Source organism: Doryrhamphus excisus, chromosome 3 (genome assembly GCF_030265055.1).
Source record: "Doryrhamphus excisus isolate RoL2022-K1 chromosome 3, RoL_Dexc_1.0, whole genome shotgun sequence".
Lineage (NCBI taxonomy): Eukaryota > Metazoa > Chordata > Actinopteri > Syngnathiformes > Syngnathidae > Doryrhamphus > Doryrhamphus excisus.
Genome location: NC_080468.1, coordinates 25,635,734 through 25,658,380, shown reverse-complemented (window position 1 = coordinate 25,658,380; position 22,647 = coordinate 25,635,734). Strand labels below are relative to the sequence as shown.

The following is a 22,647-nucleotide window of genomic DNA, read 5'->3' as shown; positions in this document are numbered from 1 at the left end:
TGTAACAATGCTAGTAAAATAATCCTTTAAAAACTTCACTCAAATTGAGTCCTGGTAGAGGGTATTGCATCATTAGAAAATATTCTTACAATTTTTGAAAACCCCTAATGTATTATTGCCCATCTTTGCTAGCAAGCCCATGCATTGCATTTGAAATATGCATACAACAGATGTATTTGTTTCATTTTATGAATGTTGATTTAGCTTAAAGGGGAACTGTACTTTTTGGGGAATTTTGCCCATCATTGACAATCCTTATGTGAAACATGAACACATATTTCTTTCTCTTTTATGTGTTTTATAACATATAAAAACAAGTTCGTATGAGCTAGCTTACAATGCTGTTATTGGGATACACCCATTAGAACTATGAAGTATTGTTTGATCATGCACTGACATATACAGTGATATAACATGTAGTAGTTGCAGTATCTTGTCGTATTTTGATGATTTAAAACACAAAGTTCTTTCCTCACCGCATTAAGACATGACATGCATTGTAAGCTCATATTAACATGTTTTCTCGTATTATAATGCACAGAAAAGAAATATGTGTTCATGTTTCACAGAAGGATTGCAAATGAGGTGCAAAATTCCTCCAAAATTGCTAGCAATTCCGTGATGCATTGTGCCACATGCTCCATTCAAATAAACAGCATTGTTGCATATTAGAATTATCAGCTTTATTTGTTTCATTATATTATACTTTCTTGTTTTTACATAGAGACATATTTGTTTTACACATATAGATTATATGGTTCATTTCTATCTGTATATATGTACACCTTAAATACATCAACACCAAGAAAAATAAACACATTTACAGTGCAAACATGTTCTTCAGCTCTCATGGTCACTTACCTTCGGAAACCACAATCAGATCTATTGTGTGTTTTTTTTTTAAATACATTTCTTTCTATTGCATCGCTGCTCGCCACTCAAGCCATATTTGAATTTGTGAGCGGTGATTGTCCAAACTCAAGCAAAAAGTAGCTTCAATTGACACAAAAACACACTTTTATACTTAACTTTGTGAGCTTTCGAGGGGCAATAAGTGTTCTTTTTTTTCACTTAAATACCTGAAGAGAAAAAAAACAGGTAGCATCAGTCCAATATTTGTTCAACATGAGTAAAAAAACATCTGAAGGGGAAAAAAAAGGTATTTACAAAGTAAAGCCGTAGTTTTGTTCAGATTAAATGCATAAAAGTGAAGCTCATCTGTACAGTCGGTGGGTAACCAGCCCAAGATGCATGCACTCGAGAGAATCTATGTACTAGTAATTTACAGTTCATTCCCACTAAGATGCTGTACACAGGCTGAGGTAAAGCGGGTGTTTAGTGAGCCTAACATAGAATAACAGAGGAGGGTTCGGACACACGACGCGTATATTGCTGTTAAATCCACATTCTATTCTCACAGATTGTGATGAGTTCCTCGTACAAAACACAAATGGGTGTGTTGTTTTTGTTTTGCAAAATACTGTTATAGCATCTAGTCATAGATAAGGGATGCTTGCACACAGAAGCACCTTTGATTAGAAAGTGAACTTCACACTAGATATCACTGAGCCTATAAGTGTTTTTCTACATCGAGTGTACATTTTGGTATACAAGTTATTTAAATGTGTGATTAATAGGTTTCACCTGTAAGTGTCTTCTTTTTTTTCTTCTTCTTCTTCTTCTTCCATGCAGCCTGGTGACTAATCTATCAATAGAAACGCTTAAACACTGATTCTCAAAGGTTTTGGCCTTAAGTAGTCATGCTTTTTATTGGCGAATGTGACGAGTTATCTACAATCAAGAGGGAGCAGATTGTCCTGCTACAGTACGTCTAATGCTACTGCTAAATCTGGCATTAAAAAACAAACAAAACAAATATGGTGTTGAAAGGAAGCCATCAGGAATCATCTCATATTTCCTTGCAGCTTCTACTCACGTGTAGAAAGTTCTCCTCAAGCTGCCAGCCTTAATAAGCCTGCTCTAAATGACACTAATGGCATGCATAATGCGTCACTATTAGGCTCCTGCTAATTCAATAACACAGAAAGTTAGCGCCTCTTGTCGCCGTACCCACCGTGCATTGTCTTCACACACCACACGTGGGAGCCGCCAATGAGGATGGCCGTAAAAGGGGAAAAGGAAGTTGGGCTTTGTGCTGGGTGACCCTCAGACGGACACGGGACAGATAAGGACGCGGTCCTCCAGCATGACGCTGACCACCAGGAAGACGAAGTAGAGCATGAACATGATGAAGCCGAGCAACTTGCTCATGCGCCACTTGCAGGCGGCGATGGAGATGATGACGAAGAGGAGCATGAGGAAAAGGAGCACGATGGCACAGAAGAGGCCGTTGGAGCTGACCGCCACTGGCTTCAGGCCGCTGAAGAAGGACCACATCAGCCAAGGAAATGGCAGCCTGCAAAATATACATGACAATAAACATGTGAGGTTAGCTTAGTGCTTCTCAAGTAATGGGCTGTGATGAACTGTTGGGGGGGCATGAGAGGTGGAGTCAACCTATGGAGTCGCCAATTAATCTAGCATGTTTTTGGAATGGGGCTGCATGGCGGTCGAGTGGTTAGCGTGCAGACCTCACAGCTAGGAGACCCGAGTTCAATCCCACCCTTGGCCATCTCTGTGTGGAGTTTGCATGTTCTCCCCGGGCATGCGTGGGTTTTCTCCGGGTACTCCGGTTTCCTCCCACATTCCAAAAACATGCTAGGTTAATTGGTGACTCCAAATTGTCCATAGGTATGAATGTGAGTGTGAATGGTTGTTTGTCTATATGTGCCCTGTGATTGGCTGGAGACCAGTCCAGGGTGTACCCCGCCTCTTGCCCGAAGACAGCTGGGATAGGCTCCAGCACCCCCGCGACCTTCGTGAGGATAAGCGGTAGAAAATGAATGAATGAATGTTTTTGGAATGTGGGAGGAAACCGGAGTACCCGGAGAAAACCCACACATGCACGGGGAGAACATGCAAACCACACAGCGATGGCCTTGGGTGGAATCAAACTCAGGTCTCTTAGCTGTGTATAATGTGCACTCACCACCCCATGGCTGTGCAGCCTGATATTCAACATACATTAAATATATCAGGATATGAGTTTTGGTCCATATCGCCTCTCCCTCGTGTGAATGCCTGTTTGTATATAAGTACGTGACCTGCGTGGCTGGCCACCTCATGTACAGTAGGAGGACACATATACACTATATCTATACCTTTATGACAGTTAGCCTTTACATTTGCAGCAGTTGAGGTACATAAGGAAGCCAAGCTAATACGCTAAATGCTAATAGATTCATAATAAAAAATTCTTGCGTGTTGTAACATTTGGCAACTAATGTTACATCAGGTTGCCATGGTAACAGTACAATATAGTATTGCATCAACGTCATTTATAAACCTGTTTTTCAAAATGTCACATGGTACTTACTGTAGCTTTAAATGACCAATCCCGATGAGAGGACCTACCCGACTGTGATGTCAAAGATGTTGGAGCCGACGGAGCTGGATACAGCCATGTCCCCCAGGCCCTTGCGTGCCACAATAACACTGGTGATGAGGTCAGGGATGGAGGTTCCAGCCGCTAATATAGTCAGACCCATAATCTCCTCTGTAATCCCGATGGTCTCTCCAACCTGCACAAAAAGACAGTACTGTAAATAAAATCTCATCTGTTGCTGCATCTACAGTCAATTGCAAACTACAACGTTTACCTGGTGTGCCCACCACACCATTAGGTAGGAGAAGCCTGCGATCCAGCAGATGGCACCCAGGAAAGTGATGGGAAAGAACTTCTTTGATGACTAGCAAGGAGGAGGAAAGCAAAATGTTGTCATTATTATTCTTTGGCATGCTGCCATTTTTAGACGCACCGGTTTCCTGACGTCAGGCAATGTGAGCCACAGAGGGAGGACGATGGGCATGATGAAGAGGTAGGTGAACCGCTTGCGACCGGTTTCGGGCCAGGAGAGGCTCAGAGGCTGGTCGTCTTCCTCCTCGTCCCCAGCCTGAGGGGACACAGAGGGGAGGTAATGTATAGTACAACGTGCTCAACTTAAATTGTTCTGGGGCCACATTTTCAGAAAAAAATACCACAACGACAACAATATGCTTCCACGAGTAAAAGATCCTCACAGTGAATGGCAGGAATTCACTGCCTACTGCAAAAAGGGTTAAACTGCATGCTTTAGAATGGCCTTTTATTATAGCCAGCCTGAGGCACACTCGTGCAATAATCATCATAACCTTTAGTATTATGAATGATGAATGCTCACTAAGAGATTAAGACAGATTTGTGAACAATATTTGAGACCTTTTGTTTACATACCAAAAGCTCAACATCTTCGAGTTCAGCTCATGAAATATGGGAGAAAAAGCATGTTATGTTTTTACACACCAGGTGGCTGTCATCGGTCTATTTATGTGATATGAGTCCCTTTGGAGCGCTATAGCACCCCCTGCGAAGGCAGCGCTCCCTCTGCTTCCCAAATGCCAGAGCCTTGGGGGTCCTTTCTGCCCCCCCCCCCCGGGGCCGAACTAACCGCCGAGCTTAAAGGCGGACACTGACACCAGGGAAGTGTGACATTTAATTTCATTATTTTTATCCATCCATCCATTTTCTATACCGCTTACCCTCACAAGGGTCATGGGTATGCTGGAGCCTATCCCAGCTGTCTTTGGCCGAGAGACCGGTTACACCCTGGACTGGTCGCCAGCCAATCAGGGCACATATAGACAAACATATAAACAACCATTCCACCAATTTGAGAGTCGCCAATTAACCTAGCATGCATGTTTTTGGAATGTGGGAACAGTTGCCAGTGTTTCAGTTCCTTGGAATTGCTTAATAAGTTATATTATCGGAATCGGCTTGAAAAAACAAATATCATGCATTCTAATAACTACAAATAATGCACTGTTAAATATTACCAGGATTTCACAGCATTTAACAGCATTGCATTACTGTGGAAGCTTCAAAGTTTAAAGAAAAAGTATCAGCTTATACACTGGAATTTAGGGTAACTGCGCAATTACAGCAAATAATGGAAACTATGTAATTATTAGCCAGTAATTTATTGTGAATTTACATATATATATATATTTTTTTTACAATGTATCTTTTTCCCCTTTGATGTGCCCTGTAACATGATTTAATTTTACCTAATTCATGTTATATATATGTTTTTTAATGATTTTATTATCTAGACCCCGTTGTCCATATTTCCGGTACTAGCCGAGTCTTCTTTCCTTCTTCAGCGTGGAGTCATGTGCATTCCTTAAAAGGCTTCAAAGGATATTCAAATGTTCTGATGTTATTTCCATCGTGATGATCATCTGAGCTCCTCTAAATAAGACAGAATGAGTCATTAATTCCCTCAAGCTTGGCATTTTTTCACTCATTTCCCCATGTAGGCGACTGTGGAAGCGTTAGGTTCCTGGTAAATATTCCACCCATTTGTACACAGTCAACAGACAAGTCTTCAATTTTGACCTTCAACTTTGACGCACTTGCCAAGGAATCCTGGTGGGGATTGAACAATTAATGCGATGGGCCCTCTGGTGGCAAATGAAGGTGTGAGCTTCTGCTGCACAGACAGGTGCACAGTGGGATGCGCATCTAAAAATATCTACGTGTGGAAGTCAGGCACGCCAATAGACACCTGAAAACCCCGCCTCTCCTTGATGTTCTGTGACTCAACAGCTGAAATAAACAACTTCTTAACCTTGACATCCCAGCATTTTTTTTAACTCACACATTTTGGGATCATTATGTCAATACAGGACGTTTATAGGGAGCTCATTATTATTCATTACTAATCCAGTGCATATTCAGCCATTTGCAAGGTAGTGTCGTTGCCGTAAGCGGTATCACCAGGACTATAATGACCATATACGTACATACACTGTAACATTCCAAAAACATGCTAGGTTAATTGGTGACTCCAAATTGTCCATAGGTATGAATGTGAGTGTGAATGATTGTTTGTCTATATGTGCCCTGTGATTGGCTGGCAACCAGTCCAGGGTGTACCCCAGCTGGGATAGGCTCCAGCATTCCAGTGACCCTCGTGAGGATAAGCGGTAGAAAATGGATGGATGGAACATTTCAGATTTTTTTTTTTAGCATTTTTGCGCCTTTTTTCTAATTTCTTCTGCAGTTTCATTGTTTAATTTTATTACTCCAGAGTGCAGTTTTAACACTCCTGTACTACAGTATTAACGGCTTTAAAATGAAAAGCTGGTGGTCAACTTTTTTGCAACCACACCATGGATCCTTCTGGATATGCAGTCTGCTTCTGTCCCAAATGCAGAGTCATGCAGACCGTCTGTTGGCACAGCGGGTTCTATTGGCCCATCATCACTCATTTTTTATTTACTTTTTGGCGCCAAAAAATGCTGGCACATTCATTTGTGGAAGGGGCGAAGTGAAGAGTCATTACAGAAGTCAGCATGGGAGCAAAAGGCCATTTCCTCTTTCATGTGTTTCTATCCTATCGAATCATTTCTTACCGTTTCACCCTCTTGGCCTGCGGTGCCATTCATGGGCGGGGTCACCTCCACCTGCACGTTGGAGCTGTTTGGTAGGTTCTTGTCTGTGCACAGATGAAAAGATGACACGGTGAGTGAAAGAGAATTGGATTCTAACGGCTTGTTTTGAAGATGTGCAAACAAATGAAGAGGCTAACATGTTAATGCGGCGCTGTTAACATAATAACTGGCTTTGATTGCGCTGCCTTGAGCACACAACATGGCCTCTGGGCACTCCTCCTTCCCTTTCAAGTGACACGCGTGCATACATTACGACTGATGTAAATTTAGCTAGGCTGCTCTTGATCTTCCTACCTGCACGGCTGGCGACACCATTGGCTTTCTCACTGTCCTCCACTTGGCATTTCTTTTTCGCAATCTTGTGAAGGATGGACGCTTTCTCTCGGAATTTCCCTACAAAAAACAAAAGCACAAAGACAACCCATGCTGGTTAAAACAATCAACCGAGCATCCTGTGGATCCGGCCGCCACCGGAGTGTCACAGAAGGGCCAAACAAACAAAAGTGCTGACAGTGGTTATGTGACACAGCATGTTATCATATACTGATGATGACCCTGCATCATCTTCGCCCCTTCGGCAATGGGATCTGCCTGCTTCTCTTTTAGCAAGTCAGAAAGCTAACAATAGATGTCAGAGGTTAGTGGGACACAAAGACAACGGTGCAGTAGACAACTAGCCCTACTGCAGTCGTGGTTGGAACATTACTCCCTTACTGGATACAGGATCACTGTTTTGTGGTTGAATATGATCAATTATTGGCAAAAATATACACATATTTAAGCCAAAACAAAGCATTTTCAAGCATAAAATGGTGAAATAAACGGAAATATAAATATAAAGCATCCAAAAGACGTGATATGAATGTAATAATGTATTGTGACCTGTGTGCGCCTGTAAGAACGGGGCCTGGGAAGTGACATTAGTGACTAGAGCCGACTGGTTACTGGTGTAGAGAGTGGCCGACAGCAGCTCCTGTGTGAATGTTCACTGCATGTGTTCTCTGCTTGTTAATAAAGTGACTAAGGCTACTATTTTATGTCTGCAGGGCTCTAATAATGCTAAAAAACGCATTTAGACGGTCAAACAGGTTTCACATGCTGCAACTATTTGAAAATTTGAACTCAATTCAATGGTTAAATTAACGAAAGCACAAAATAGGTTTGTTTAAAAAATGCAACATAAGTTGATTGTGATTTTTTTTGGACGCAGTCCTGCTTGCTTGCTGCTCAAAACAATAGTAAACCAAAAGTAACCAAAAGTAGCCTTCGTGCAAATGACGCGTCTTCATCTTGGCTAGCCAACAGCAGTCAATGGAATAACCGGAACACGGTGACGTGCTTGGAATTGAAATGGCTCACCAATGGAACACCATGACCTTGTCGCTTACGTAAGCCATGAGTGGCTCACGCAAACCCGCCCTGAGATAATTAGCGTCTGTCTTTAACTCATGACCATCTATCATAGAACTAACACCCTATTCCAGTCAATGGGAACGACTGATGTTGTTATTTGAGTTTTCAGTTGGGCAATTTGTCAGTGACACATCGATATGCGTGCCTCCCCGACCACGTCGACACACGTCTGTGACCTTCCGGCAAAAATCATTAAGCACCACCAGCCTTTGCCTCATATCCTCTATCAACACAAACACAATGCATCCTGTCATTTGTGGGGTTTTATTATAAATAAAGTCTTTTTGTTGTCGGACGCGTGTCAATCATCGTCACCACACGTTCCTCCATGTCGTCGATCGGATGAGAATGGTTTGTGCGTCAGGGTTTATTTGTCGCTGAATTTGTAGATTTCCCAATCACACACAGGGAAGGAACCTGAAATGAGGCCACTGTGAGTGTGGCGCCTCCGCTTAGTGTTCTACCTCCCCCTACTGTCTGTGCACACTGATATAGCACCTGCCAGTTTGTTTTTGTCAGCATGTCGCCAATAATATAATGCTGTAGAAATATTCATTATACACTGTGACTTTCTACAGCCTGTGTAGTGTCTTTAATGTAAGTGTGATGTCATTATGCTTGCAAATCAGACAATAAAATGCAAAGAAACGTCATTCGGGAGGGACTTGCAGTCCTGCTGTATCCTGAAGGGGTGTTGCCGTGTCTGAGCTGGAAGGTGATTGTCACTGACAACGTTCAATAGCAAGGAATTTATTTTATTTTACTTTTTGAAAGCAGCAAAATATTTGTATGTTCTAGTTTTACTGCCAAAATGGAAGATTATATACGCAACCTCACCAGACATTTACAGCAAAGTATCAGAACCTTTCCTGCAGAAGGAAAGGCTGCATGTTCTTTATATACAGATAAAATGTAACAATACAAATGTAAAAAAAATGGATCTATAAAGTCAAATGGAACCTTGGATACCATCATTAATTGGTTCCAAAAGGTCTGACTAACAGAAACGGAATACATTTTTCCCATAATTAATAACGCAGTCAGAACTATTTTGCAATTATAGTTTTACATGCAAAAAATAATTCAAAATACATCCAAATGATGAATGATTTACCTTTACTGAAGACACAAATGTTCCAAAAGACACGTTGTGACAGCGTACACCACACAGACACCATCTTCCTGGTGTACCATCAGTTATTTCTTGAATGCAAAAGTGGTTCTCACCTCAATAACACAAAATGGAGCCAACAAAGTTGCAAGTGCCAGTATTTTGATAAGGAAGGTTAAGAAACATGATTAAATAATTAAAAAAAAAATGATGACAAAACATGATGGTGTCTGTGTGGTGTCTCGCTGCCACATTATATCTTTGGGAACAGTAGTCTTCAATGAATTTAGAAGTGACCTTTAATGTTCATTTATACCTTTTAGTGTTTCATGCATGTAAAACTATAGTAAACTATAAAAACATGTTAACAATGTAGCTGGTAGCTAGTGTCCAGACCAGCTACCAGCATGAACACACAAGATATGCTGGTCCTCCAGACTAGGATAGACCAGCCACCAGCATGAAAACACAACATGTGCTGGTCTATACTGTTTTTTTTTACCCAGCAGGGAGCCAGGGAGATTGTGATAAAAATACATTAAGAACACAGTTGGATTCAGAAAGTGTACTATACATGACAAGACTCGGACTATATCGTATACTAACCGGAAAATGTACACAATCGCGGCAAAATTTTCACTTCACATCAAAAATATGCTAACCGTGGCAGATCTTAACTGAGGTTGCACTGCATCTGAAAACATTTGATTTTCATTTTCATTTTTTGAACCAAAATCTTTTTTTGTTATCCTCTTAATGAGCAACCTATATTAACATAACGCCAAAGATTATAATTACATTATTCATTCATTAATTTCCCTCACGAGGGTCGCAAGGGGTGCTGGAGCCTATCCCAGCTGTCTTCAGGCAAGAGGCGGGGTACACCCTGGACTGGTCGCCTGCCAATCACAGGGCACATATAGACAAAAAACCATTCACACTCACATTCATACCTATGGACAATTTGGGGAGGCCAATTAACTTAGCATGTTTTTGGAATGTGGGAGGAAACCCACGCATGCATGGGGAGAACATGCAAACTCCAGAGATGGCCGAGGGTGGAATTGAACCCTGGTCTCATAGCTGTGAGATCTGCGTGCAAACCACTCGACCGCCGTGCCGCCTAATTACATTATTACCGTATCAAAATAAGTCTGCTTTAAAGACAACCATATGTGACAAGACACATGAGCTAATGTGCTAGCATGCTAAGAGGGTGAATTGTCTTCTCTTGAATCACTCTTTTTTTTGTACTTTTACTTCCTGGTATCTAAACTACATCATTAAGCCATGTCGTATCAACTAAACTATGAATGATTATAATAAAAGGTGAAGATTTCAGCTATTGCGAAGCCTTGCTAGCATTAACTTACTTATATTGAAAAACAGCAAAATCAATATGTCTACTAAGTAGGCTTTTTACTATTTTAATACTTAAGAAGCTATTCTTGTGCATGTTTAGATATGCTAATGATTTAAAATGTGGAACATTGACACTTTTATCAAAGAAACGTGAGAAAAAGGCTTCCTAAGAGGGCACCTGTTAGAGTTGTACAATTTGCATGACAACAAAAACGAGTTATATGCTTTTTTTTTCATGTTAAGAATAGCTTGCGGCAGCTCATTGTCCGCCGTCAACTCTGCCTCTTATGAAAGCATCGATTGGATGAGTCACTCCACATTGCCCAATTCGGCAACGTAGGCCGGATCTTACATGTGTGTGCGCGCAAGTACTGGAAGCTTGGGGGGCAGTGCTGAGGCATGAATGATGGCTTTCCCAGTGATGAAACCCAAAAATAAGAAATAAGAATACTCTAGAATGTATATGTGTAGTTGCACATGCCTCTCTTTTAATATTAGATTAACATGATAGTACAGAAGCATTACATGCACACACACACACCAATATATGGGAGCAACATATGAGATACTCAACAAGAAAATAGAAACTACAAGCAAACAAAAAACAAAACCCTGACGAAATAGTGGCAAAATGGCTGGTGATGAACATGGAGTAACAAAAGGACGCCACCAAATAATCAAGTGAAAAGGTTTGGGGCTTACCTTCCTCAGTCATTGAGTGATAATATTTTAGTTTCCCATAAGTCCCCAGCTCTACAACATCACAGCAAAAGACAAGGGTAAGGGCAACAAACACACAGAGAAAAGGAAAAGAGTGAACAAGACAGCACACAACTAAACACTCAAAGGACCTACAAAGTCATCCCCTGCATGAGCACAAAGTAGCAACAAAATCGGGTTTGATTAGAAAAAAAAAAAAAAAACGGCTCAGCATGCAACCAAAACAATAAAAACAAAGATGAGTCCTCCTCTCCTCTGCATGCAAGCTTAATGAGTCGGCATTTTATCTAAACAGTGCGAGACCCCGGCGACAATTTATCTCAACTCAGCACGTCTGCATGCAAAGTCACGGAAGCCACTGTAAAGCACTATGAGGGTGGATAAAGTCAAAATATTACGAGAACAAAGTCATAAAATTAAAAACAGATTTTTAAAAGTCATTTTATTGCGGGAAACAAACAAACAAAATAAACTAAACAACTACTTTATTAAGACCCTAAATTGTCTTGGTGGAAAAAAGGTGTAATTTTGGGACAATTAGGGGTGGAGAAACATGTATAATATAAATAATGTAATATATATATAATATAATATAAAGTCAAAATATTATGGGAATAAAGAGAGATGATGACAACAACGTCCATATGTCCACTGTCACAAGCCTGGGTGACCACATCATTAGGATGATGGTTTGTCTGCCAAATTCGAGACTTGGCAGCCCTCAAACTACAACCTAATGATACAAAAACATCGGGGGAGCTGGTCCACAAGTACCTCGCTCCCGTATGATTAGGCCAATTGGGGCCCGGCCTTCCTGCACTGAGGCTGGGCTCAGGGGCAATTAGGCTGCAATCACTGCACTGAGAGAGAGGCAGAGGGGAGGGTTTGTTGTTCTTGTTGTTTACCAAGGGGACTCTTGTCCTTGTGGTATGCCCTCTAAACCTCTGCTGGGCCATTTAGCCTGAGTGCATGCAGGCATGCTCTGTCTGTCTAGCTTGTGGCCGAGTGGGAGAATCAGTCGCAGGCAAAAAAAAAAAAAAGCTTTTAGCATCGATTCTTACAACCGCCTGGCGAAAGCCTGCTCATTGGGAGTGAAATAGTGTGATTTACTCTGTGTGTGTGTGTGTGTGTGATGGCTGGTCACATTTACATGAGATGCCGCGGCGGCCATTAGCTCGCGACAATAGTCATGGTTTCTGCACTTTTTTTTAATTTTAAACCTTTGACACTAGAGTTAAAGTTGTTGAAGGAGTCAACTCAGTGTCCATTACAGAAGATCCCAAAGTATAGCATACTTAGCCTATATTTTTCTGTTTATTTGTGCAAATGTGTCTTTTCTCTATCCTTATTTATTTTCATGATAGCGACATAAAGGCTGTCTGCAGATCCAGATCTGCCAACATGTCTGCATTTCGCTGCTCAGGTATGCATTTTATTCTATTTCCCCCGTTTCAGTTTGGAGTTCAGTCTCTGCACGTAGCACGACCTAAAAAAAAAAAATGCTTGTGGTGCAGCGGCGTCGCGAACCATAAAGGCTGTGATTGGTCGGCTTGTAGCACATTACGTGTGTCATGCAAGTTTACGATGCTTCCAGAAGGGGTTCAGCTCATATCCATCCGATCTACAATCGTAATAAAAATGACCCTGTCATCACATCGATTAGTTACAACAGCAATAACCCTCCCATTCTCTCTTTAATTACCATTGTTCGCTGCTGGCATGGGAGTCTAACAAGCTGTGTCAATATGAACAACTAATAATAACAAAGTTTGGTCTTTATGAATAATAAAGAAATGACTTATTACGGTGACCTCCTACATCAAGCATATGAAAAGGCTACAGCAGGCAAGTATAACAACACTGATCATGTGACTTCAGGGTTAGGTTGAAGAAGCTTGTTTACATTACAAATCCATAAAAGTATGCCTATTCACATGGTCCAAAAGATTTCAAGAATTAAGAGTTACCGTTGTCCACAAGAGGTCTGATGGTAGGTTAGATACTGTCCTACATTATTATAGAAATAACCAGTTTACAAGAATCCGATCTTGTGCTTCATTCGTGACATTTTAGGCGCATGTGCTTGGAACTAAAGGACAATTAAGGCATGTTTGCAAATAAAGACTCATGCAGGGTTAGAAAGACAATGCATGCAGATTAAACAAGCATGCAAGCATAGTGTGGTGGGGAAATGCGGCGTTTCCTTCGTCTTTAATCCCTTGTCTAGCTTATTGATTATAAATCCTGAGGAAGGTCACCCATCTGCCCAGGACAATAGTTCATGAACTCAGCACAGGACTCCATAGAAGCCTCTAGACTAGTCATGTTTTCTGACTACGTAGCAGTTTCAATAAGAGGAGGAGAGAGAGGATTTGGGCTCAATGAGGAAAACAATGCAGTGATGATCACACAGGAAGTCCAAGAGGAGGGAGGGAGGGCACAACATCCACAGAGGAGGATGAGTTATATATACAGGTATATACAAAACGCAAGGGAAAAACATCTGCAAGGATAGACAGAGTTGACATACAGCAGCACTCGGGAAGGTAAACATCATAGGAGCAAAGAGTTGCTTCTTGGTTGTTGAAATGATGGAAGAGAAGGAAAGGGGAGGTGGGGGGGGGGGGGGGAGTGGGGGTACAGAAATTAGATCAACTCACCAGAGTCAGCAAATTCTGAGGGGAGGGGGTGGGGGGGATAGAAGAAAGGGATGGGGAAGACAGAAACAGAGACAAGATAAATCCACAATTTACCACAGATACTGTATCCTAAGAGGTCGCCTCAAGGTCAAATCACAGCATATGTATATACACACATTCTGGAATCGACACAACCTGCATGTAAAACTTTCAAAAAACACTAAGCAGGGCTGCAACACATATTGCATAAAGAGCGTTTCCGTTGCCTCCGCTTGTTGACAAAGCAGTTCAGTGAGCCATAGATATAATACACTTTTAAAAAATCGGACACAACAGATATATCCGTCTGCGTCAGTGCTTGTGTTTTCACTCTCTCATCCCATTTGAGGAAAGATAGACGGGACAGCTGATGGTAGAGCACCTACTGGTAATACACATCCAGTCCCAAACTTTCCTTTATCTGAGGCACATTATCAAAATAACTGTTCTCGAAATGTGTCGACAATAATACCAAAGAATATGACATGGCGGATGGTTTCTTTTAAAAATATGAACAGACTTCCTCTTTCTTAACTTTCAAAATAAACAACAAATGCACCACAATGTGAAAACAATGTATTCTGTGTGTAGTCCATGGAGGGCATGTTTCTTCCTCCTTCTCCAGTCTGGTTTGATTTTCAATGGTGAAAAATGTAAAAAAAGGTTAAATGTCAACATTCAAGCACACATCTAACACAGGAAGTATGCCTTTTAATGTCACTTTGCACGACAAAAATAACTGTCATAAGCACTTAAAGGTCCCATTGTTTAACTCTTTCAAAGAAGTGCCATGAGTGCCAAGTGTATTAGAAATCTAAAATCCCTGTCTGCAACAACATAAAGTGCTTTCAGACAAACCCTACTCGGAATACGACATTTTGTACGTATGTATGTAGCTTTCATGCTAATGAGCCCTGTTTGTCCACACTTGTCTTTAAAAAATTGCATCCCCAAGAACTGTTTTTGTACATAACATAAAATTAAAGGGTCCTTTAACATGACTAACTTTGCTTAAATGTTATATATTGTTTGTAATTTTGGACAGCCAACAGTAATACCTTGGTTTAGTATATTTTGCATCAAAATTGTAGCCATGCCAAAATGTTGTGCCGCAGCTGGATGTTCACAGTATCTGAGTGATACTCTAACTTTGCTTTCTTTTCCAAAAGATGGTTTATGACAACAATGAACAAAGCAACTGCAGATGGACAGTGACAGATGGACATCCACCTCGGGTTCTGTCCTTTTGCAGTGATCATTTCACTGATGACTGCTTCAAAGGAACACCTTTACAAGAAGCATATTTGGCTTGAAAGTATGGTATGAACAAATTTTGGAAAAGGATGTTTTATATTTCAGTACAGTGGAAAAATCTACTAAAAACGATCATTGCGTCAAAGTTGGCACAAGAGAATAAGTCATGTCTTGTTTACATAATGTCTTCCTCACACCATTATACAATAGCAAAGCATTATATAATTTAAAATTAAAAAAAATAATTGAATGATCAGCAACTCTAGAATAATTTGACTGACAGTTGGCGTGCTTTTTTTAAAGATTTGTAGCAAAGCCTATGTTTAAAAAACAACAGTTTGAGCACCTTTTTTCTCAATAAATAAATGATAAACAGTCTGGGGGCACATATTACTGTTTGAACACCATTAAAGAGACCATTTTGGACCACATTGTTAAAAAAGTAAAATAATGTGACTTCTCGCAGTGCAGGCAGGTAATAAAAATAATAAAAACTGTAAAATATAAGCCACTACATTTGTGATGCCCTTACATATAGCATCACTATAAGTCCAACCACACATAATAAGATTGGCTCCTGGGGGCCTCAGGTGTGTCACCTTCACTAATACCTCCACCTCCAAGAGGTTTCCATGGAGCCTAGCCATCCTGATTGTTGATCTGCATCACCTGGGAGGACGCTCCCAGGAAATAAAAGGGATTCCACCTCTGTTGGCGTGCTCTTTCTCCTCTCCATTGACTCTAGTTTGATTGTTAATTTGGTTCTTTAATTTATGTACCTTTTTTGGTGAAATAAATAATAATAATAAAAAAGGTATTTTGTTGGTATTCTCAGCCCTCCCTGCCACAACCCATGAGCCAGGTTGTGATACAACACACACACAAGTCCATAGCGTGAAAGTGAACCACTTGAAAAGTAACCTCAGACATTCCCCCCCTTGGCTACAAAAGCCCAGACAACTTATTTTGAGAAGAATCCATAAAATATGGATGGATTGAAGCCTTCCAGCTGCTACACTTAAAGTCTGAGAGCATGCTGGGATGATGCTGCACCTGCTCCGCTTCTGCTGCGCCATAAAAATGCTCCCATCAGCAAACATCCCATCTTGATGGACTACTCAAACATGTGATGTTCTCAAATCCAACATCAGGGAAGCTGATAAATATGACACACAATCACAATTAACAGTCTTCATTTGTTCAGTTTCTCGGTGCAATTCATTAGCACTCATTAGAAGCAAATATCCCCATCTCAGGAGTACATGCAACAGACAGAATGATCAATTATGCTTAGGGATGCAGTCTACAAGTCGCTAATGGCCGCTTAAAAGTGTATTACGGCCATCAAAGCTGACTCATTCCAGGCCGTACTTTCAAGGACTGTTAGAAAAAAGCCTGCTCAGGACTCAGTGGACTCCCCCCTCTGGTGTGATCACAAACATGGACTTTTTAATCCATACAAGGAGTGTCCAAACTGTTTTGTCGCAAAGCAAATTAATGTAACTGCAGAATGAAAATGACCGCATTTTGGACACCCTTAATCTAGACACAGTTTTACACTCACTGGTTTTCAAGCAGTCGCTGAAGGCATGTTGCCATTCCTTTTCCTCAGCTTGATGGATATAACTCCATTATAAAGGATAAGATCACAAATTAACATATTCATCCGCCATGCTGAGCCCTGACGTTCCCACTTTACATTTCCTTTAGCTGAGCTAATAGGGCTTCATTTAGGATTAAAAAGGAGAGTGGTTCCGAAATCTCTCCCACTCAGATATTACAAAATACAACAAAAGACATTATAGTCACGTTTGGTAAGTCTATTCGCTGAAGAAAAACGATGATAAATGATGAAAAATTATGATCCAAGTTACTATTAGAGAGTTTGCAACGCTTCAGACTTAATTTTTTATTTTTTTGTCCTTAGTGAAGCGGTGGGTGTAATATACTGTGTTTTGGAATTTTCTCCATCATCCGGAATCCTTATATGAGACAAGAACACATGTCTCTCTTTTCTGTACGTTCTACAAGTTGGAAATTGTTAACACCAGGCAGCTTATAATACAATTGCAGTACAATTATAATACAATTACAGCAATATACAGCCTTCTGTTAACACCCCTCTAAAAACTCTAAACGTTTCATAATTTTATATACATTCTGTGACAACATGTAATACTGTAATACAGTATTTTGCTCATTTTAAGCATTGCCGGAACTACTACCTGGACACTTTGATTTCACAGAGCCCATAGCAACGAACGATACTTCCATCAACAATAGTGTATAGTTCACTAATCATGGCAGACTTTGTGAGAGCCCAGGGTTACTTTTTACGTTTGCTCCCCACAGGCAGATAATAATGTTGCTGAGTGCTAAGCAGATTCAGTTAGAGTGAAACACTAAGCCATAGTGTTATCATGTAGCGCTAGCGCTCCACATTTCATTGGCACAATAAAACAGTCACTCACAATGTCCAGGATACCAACTGATGTGATGGCTGTATCATCCAGCACACTTGTGATCCCCATTGAGCTGGTACCAACAAGCATTTGGTTGAGTCTTCCCAGCAATGTTGTCGGGTCTAAGGTTTCAGTCTGTCTGGATGTCTAGTTGGGAGCATGTGGAATATCGAAGTTCACCAACTTTTAAACATATTTCCAATCAACGTCTACTGATCTATAATCTACAGTAGCATTTACATTTCAAAACTCAAAGGTGATGCAGCAGCTCCAGTAGTTTGTTACCTCTCCGTAGTGGCCTGAGGCTTTGTGAGTGAGGCGCTGTGTCACTATGCCAGAAAAGTAGTTCTTTTTAGAAGGCTTTATAGGCAAAATAGATTATTCCTATCCCATGCATTGTTAGCTGCCCCTCTTTAGAACATACAAAAATACGTGTTCATGTTTCACATAAGGATTGTAGATGATTGTGGAAAAATCCCCCCCCCAAAAAAAATATATAGTTTTAACCTCATTGCCCCCACCCTCTGGAACTCTTTGCCCCATTCACTCCGTGCTTGCCCTGACCTTCCCACCTTCAAAAAACAACTCAAAACCCACCTCTTTAAATCTAACTTTTTATATCTGACTGCTGTGCCCCGCCCCGCTTTTACTCATGTTTTAGCTGTGTATTAACCAATGAATGTTGTATTTTGGTGTGTCTTCTATTCTGTTTACTTGCTTTATTCAACTCCATTCTTCTGTAAAGTGTCTTTGAGTATTTTGAAAAGTGCTATACAAATAAAATGTATTATTATTTATTATTAGTATGACATAAATGGCATGCAAATCATCCAAACGTCAGTAGGGTTCTTTCTCACTGGAGTCAGTTATACATCAACAGGGTTCTCTTTTGGGACGTGGTACATCAGATGTCCTTTTCAGACTGCTGAGTGCGAGGGACCATATATTGACTTTACCTTTGACTCGTGCTGCTTGACTCTTGGCCTGCCATTTCATGAGTCAAAACAAAAACAATTCTTGCTCCAGTACAGCACAACAAACCTGCTAAATTAAACAAAGGCTGACGGAAATTGTAAAATCAATTGAGGTTTAAAAAAAAAACAAAAAAGAAACCAAACCAAATTAAATATCAAGCCCACCTTCACTTAATGGGTCCAAGGTGTGGATCATGAGCTGGAAAATGCTGTTCCTCATCAAACTGTTGTGCAAGGAGGCCGAGCTACCCCCCCTCTGAAGCCGAGGCCTGGCCTGCGAGAGGAGAGAAGGTGTTAATCATAATTCTTGCCAACTCTGATGCAGATCCATCACACCTAGATCTGCTGCAAGCGCCACAGTAAGTCATTTCTAGCCAGAAAGTCATCATGCAAGTTGGTGCCACGAATGCATGATACTGCAGCTTCTGGTTTGGAATGTGATCCAATAATCCGCTTTTACATAAAACCCAAAAGCGGAACCTGAAGGTAACTTTGATGAAATAACACATCTACTTATAAGAGCTGTATTCAGAGAGGTGTTTGAGTTCTTTCATGGATGCTCCATTGCAGGCTGGTTTGGAGCCTTCCTGCCCTCAGGCTGGTCTTGTCCTCATCTATGTGGATTTTCAAAATAAGCCATTTGCCATGTTTGTTTTTTTTTTCTTTTTACATTCTTCTACAACACTGGATGAAGATAACACATAATCGCAATAGGGTGAGAGACATTTTTATAACAGCGACACAACAAAAAAACGCAGACCAGGAAACGAGAGAGTGTCAAATCAGACAGGACACCTACCGACAACTTGCCGTCATCCTCGGGCGCCCCGGGACTCGCCTTCTCATCCAACACACAGAAAGAGCAGGTTAAAAAAAAAGAAAAGGAAGGGAAGGGGGGACGAGAGAGAGAGAGAAAGAGAGAGAGAGAACAAGACAAAGATGTGAAGCATGCCGCACACGACCAGACACTCAAGATGAAGACGATAGAAGGAGATGTTACAGCACAATAGATGATGATGAGGGGATGATTCCTTCGAATTAGATGACATGAGATCTCAAAATCGGGTGGAAAAATAGCATATCAACTGGAGGATGCCCTTTTGAGTTACGTTGTGGTGGTCTACTTTCTACCTACAATTGCTAAATTATTTAAACATCACTTATATACCCGGATAGGTCTGTCTACTGCATGTTGTGGGTGGAGCCATGTCCCTGCTGTCTGAGAGCGGGTGGAGTTTCTTGCACCAGGAAGCAAAATTTGAAACACTATTGATAAACTGCTAATTAATTATCTGTATCGTACAGACGAAACTCGAAATTGAAACCAGCAAAACGCAACAAAATGGAGAGCAGTGACGAGTCAAATGACAAATTCATACATATCCGCAGGTCTGCTCTAATATTCAATGTCCTCGCTGCGTCTCCCACCCCCCTTGACAGTTCACCACGCCCCGCCCCACTATTTGAGATGCACTGCAATAGCGGAACCGGCCAACTGTTATAGTGTTGACCAGTTCATTGGAAAAAATGCCAAGAGTAACAAGCATGAGTATCACACCAACAGCTGAATAGTAACATTTTACAGTGCACACAGAGGTATATAGAGCTTCTGTGTGGTGACTACACGTCATACTTCAAATGCGGCAAATTTTTGACCTAGGAGACTATAGCAGTTAAATTAATAGAGACATTAATTAGTGAAATCACTGGGTTAATTCTTGCCACAAAACTATTCTCCAAAAGTACCATAAAGTTGAGTGTAGTTTGCTGACAGTTTTCATGTAGAACTTTTTTTTGGAATGAGTGGACATGTGACTCAGGCATACCCCCCCCAAAAAAATCGCATCCCCTGCCATGGTTCCCAGCAGGCGCCCTGGCACGTCTATTTTCAACAAAAACAACAACAACAACAGCGAAGAAGACAAGCCCATAAAAAAAGTAAAATGTGTGCATGTGTGAAATGTCTCCGAAGTGCTTCGACATTTGTTGGGACTGCGGAGGCTTTGTTTGCCAACCCACGCATTTGTTTTTGTGAAGGCACTTCTTGGTGTGCCTGGTGAAAAGATGCCCACATTTGTAAGCTAATAAGCAAGGCCGTTCTTCTGCATTGCTTTGCAATTAGGTTACATTTACAGTGTTTTGTAGGCTGCATTCACATTTCCTGTCATAGTAGTTAATAGTCAAGCGGTATGAACTCACATTAATTGTTTTTAGCGTGTCTTTCTAGTGGTGCTCAGTGCCAAAAATCCAATCAATTAATTGAATACAAACAGCAACAACATCTCCAATGCCACTGTGGGAAGTTGTGTACAGTTCCTTCCTCCAAAATGACGGAACAATAAACCTTAATAAGTTCATCATAACATCTTAACAAGGAAATTAGAACACTATGGCATTAGCAGTGTGGTTTTGAAGTGGGTAAAAAGCTACTTAACAAACAGGAAGCAATATGTGAGGCTAAGAGACCACACATCTGCATCTTGTGGTGTACCTCAAAGGGTTGGCATCTGCAAAATTACAAAAAAAACTAAAGCCAGCAGTATTTGCAGATGACACTGCAACATTCAGTTCAGGGGAGAATACACAGGATAGCTAATAAAAAACAATTACAAAGGAAATGAAGTGTTAGACAAAAAATAGACAGCAAAGACGTTGACAAGAGGGTCATAAGAGATGATAAAATTAGCTGGCAATGTCACCGCATAAAATGCTAATAAACACTTCAATACTGAATAAAACAGAACATAAAATCACTTCATGCTCTCTATGTTTGCCCCCCTGCTGGGGGAACCCCTGTTCTAAAACATACCGTCTCGCTGTTTTGACTTAGCAGCTACAGTACATATCTCACGGCCCCCGAATTTAAGCAATCGGCACAAGAAAAAAGCCAAACGACGACAACTAATCCTGAAGATTTCCGAGGCTAATTCCTAGCACACTCAAGGTTTAATTATTCCATTCCGTTTGCCCTCACCCTCCTCCGTGGCAGCTTGGACGAGTACAGGTGCCAGATCGAGATTACGCGGTGGGTCGCTCGTTAAGCCGGCGTTAAATATTATGACTAATAATCACATAGAGGGATTAGTGTGTTTGTGCGCCTCCGCTAATACCATAGTCGCTCTGCCTTCCACTTCTTACGTAATGTCACATCAGGATGGTTCTTGGAAGCGGCTCAGCTGGTGGTAGATGAGAAGGGTTGAATGGATGGGGTTGGGGGATGAGGGATGAATATCCCTCTGCAGCCATGTGCACATAAACACCGCGTTACTGGGAAAAGCGTAGACACACTTCCACTTCGGCATCGCAAATTGACAACAGATAAAATGGGAATTTTCCAATGGGATCAAAAACTGAAAGGAAGTGTAGGTGTCATATTTGTTTGAGGTGTAGCAAAAGGGAGATGTTTTTATGGTTGCAAATGACACTTTCTTGAACATCCACTGGTATATGTTACATGTTTACAGGGCGCAGACTGAGCAAAAGAAGTTAGCACCCCCCATGCAGTACCTAACCGAGGCAGACAGCACCTTCAAAGTGCTCGGAACCAACATTCCCTTTAAGCTGAGCGTGTGCACAATCAATAGCACACTGACCTTGCAGAGCACATGTTTTGTTCACATTGCACTCTCATAATATTAGTGGGAATCTTCACCCACTCGATTACAGGCTTCAACCAGCAGTTAGAGCGGCATCTGTCGTGCTAGTTCACCGCTCTAACATACATCAGTTTATGCACAGTGAGGGGGAACTACCACTGTAGCTACAGAACCTAATATCCAACGTCCAAAGTAAAACTAACTTGTCATGTCTGCACGGTGGTGGTGGGTTTTCTTCTTCAGCTTTGACGTACATCTTCAAAAATCAACATCCGACATTTCATTAAAATCTAATTGTGCAAAATGTTTTTTTTTTTACACATAAATACTACATGTCATGTTTGCATTGGTGTCTTGTTTTCAATTTGGATGCCCTAATTGTAAATATAAAGGCAAATAAAATATGGATAATTCAGATATCCATCGATTTCTATGCCACTTATAACAAAATTAACTAAAAACACTGATTTTCTCAAATATGGAGTGGGTGGTAGATTTTATACATTCCTGTTATCAATTAGC

The 22,647-nt window shown here is 41.0% G+C and overlaps 1 protein-coding gene across 11 annotated transcripts in view; it reads right to left on the bottom strand.

Moving 5' to 3' along the window:
- Positions 1-658: 658 nt before the first annotated feature.
- Positions 659-22,647, bottom strand: part of LOC131125498 (sodium/potassium/calcium exchanger 2-like) — a 31,477-nt gene continuing 9,488 nt past the window's right edge. For 3 of the 11 annotated variants that reach the window (XM_058067106.1, XM_058067104.1, XM_058067105.1), the window contains exons 3-12: positions 19,329-19,377; positions 18,695-18,803; positions 13,822-13,836; positions 11,144-11,194; positions 6,850-6,948; positions 6,517-6,599; positions 3,879-4,013; positions 3,720-3,809; positions 3,475-3,641; positions 659-2,416 (exon numbers count right to left, since the gene is read on the bottom strand). In XM_058067106.1, coding sequence (XP_057923089.1) covers positions 2,167-2,416; positions 3,475-3,641; positions 3,720-3,809; positions 3,879-4,013; positions 6,517-6,599; positions 6,850-6,948; positions 11,144-11,194; positions 13,822-13,836; positions 18,695-18,803; positions 19,329-19,377 — 1,048 coding nt within the window. In that variant the 3' untranslated portion in view covers positions 659-2,166. The remainder of the gene's footprint in view (positions 2,417-3,474; positions 3,642-3,719; positions 3,810-3,878; positions 4,014-6,516; positions 6,600-6,849; positions 6,949-11,143; positions 11,195-13,821; positions 13,837-18,694; positions 18,804-19,328; positions 19,378-22,647) is intronic. The other 8 variants (XR_009129038.1, XM_058067107.1, XM_058067109.1 and 5 more) reach the window with 8 other exon arrangements.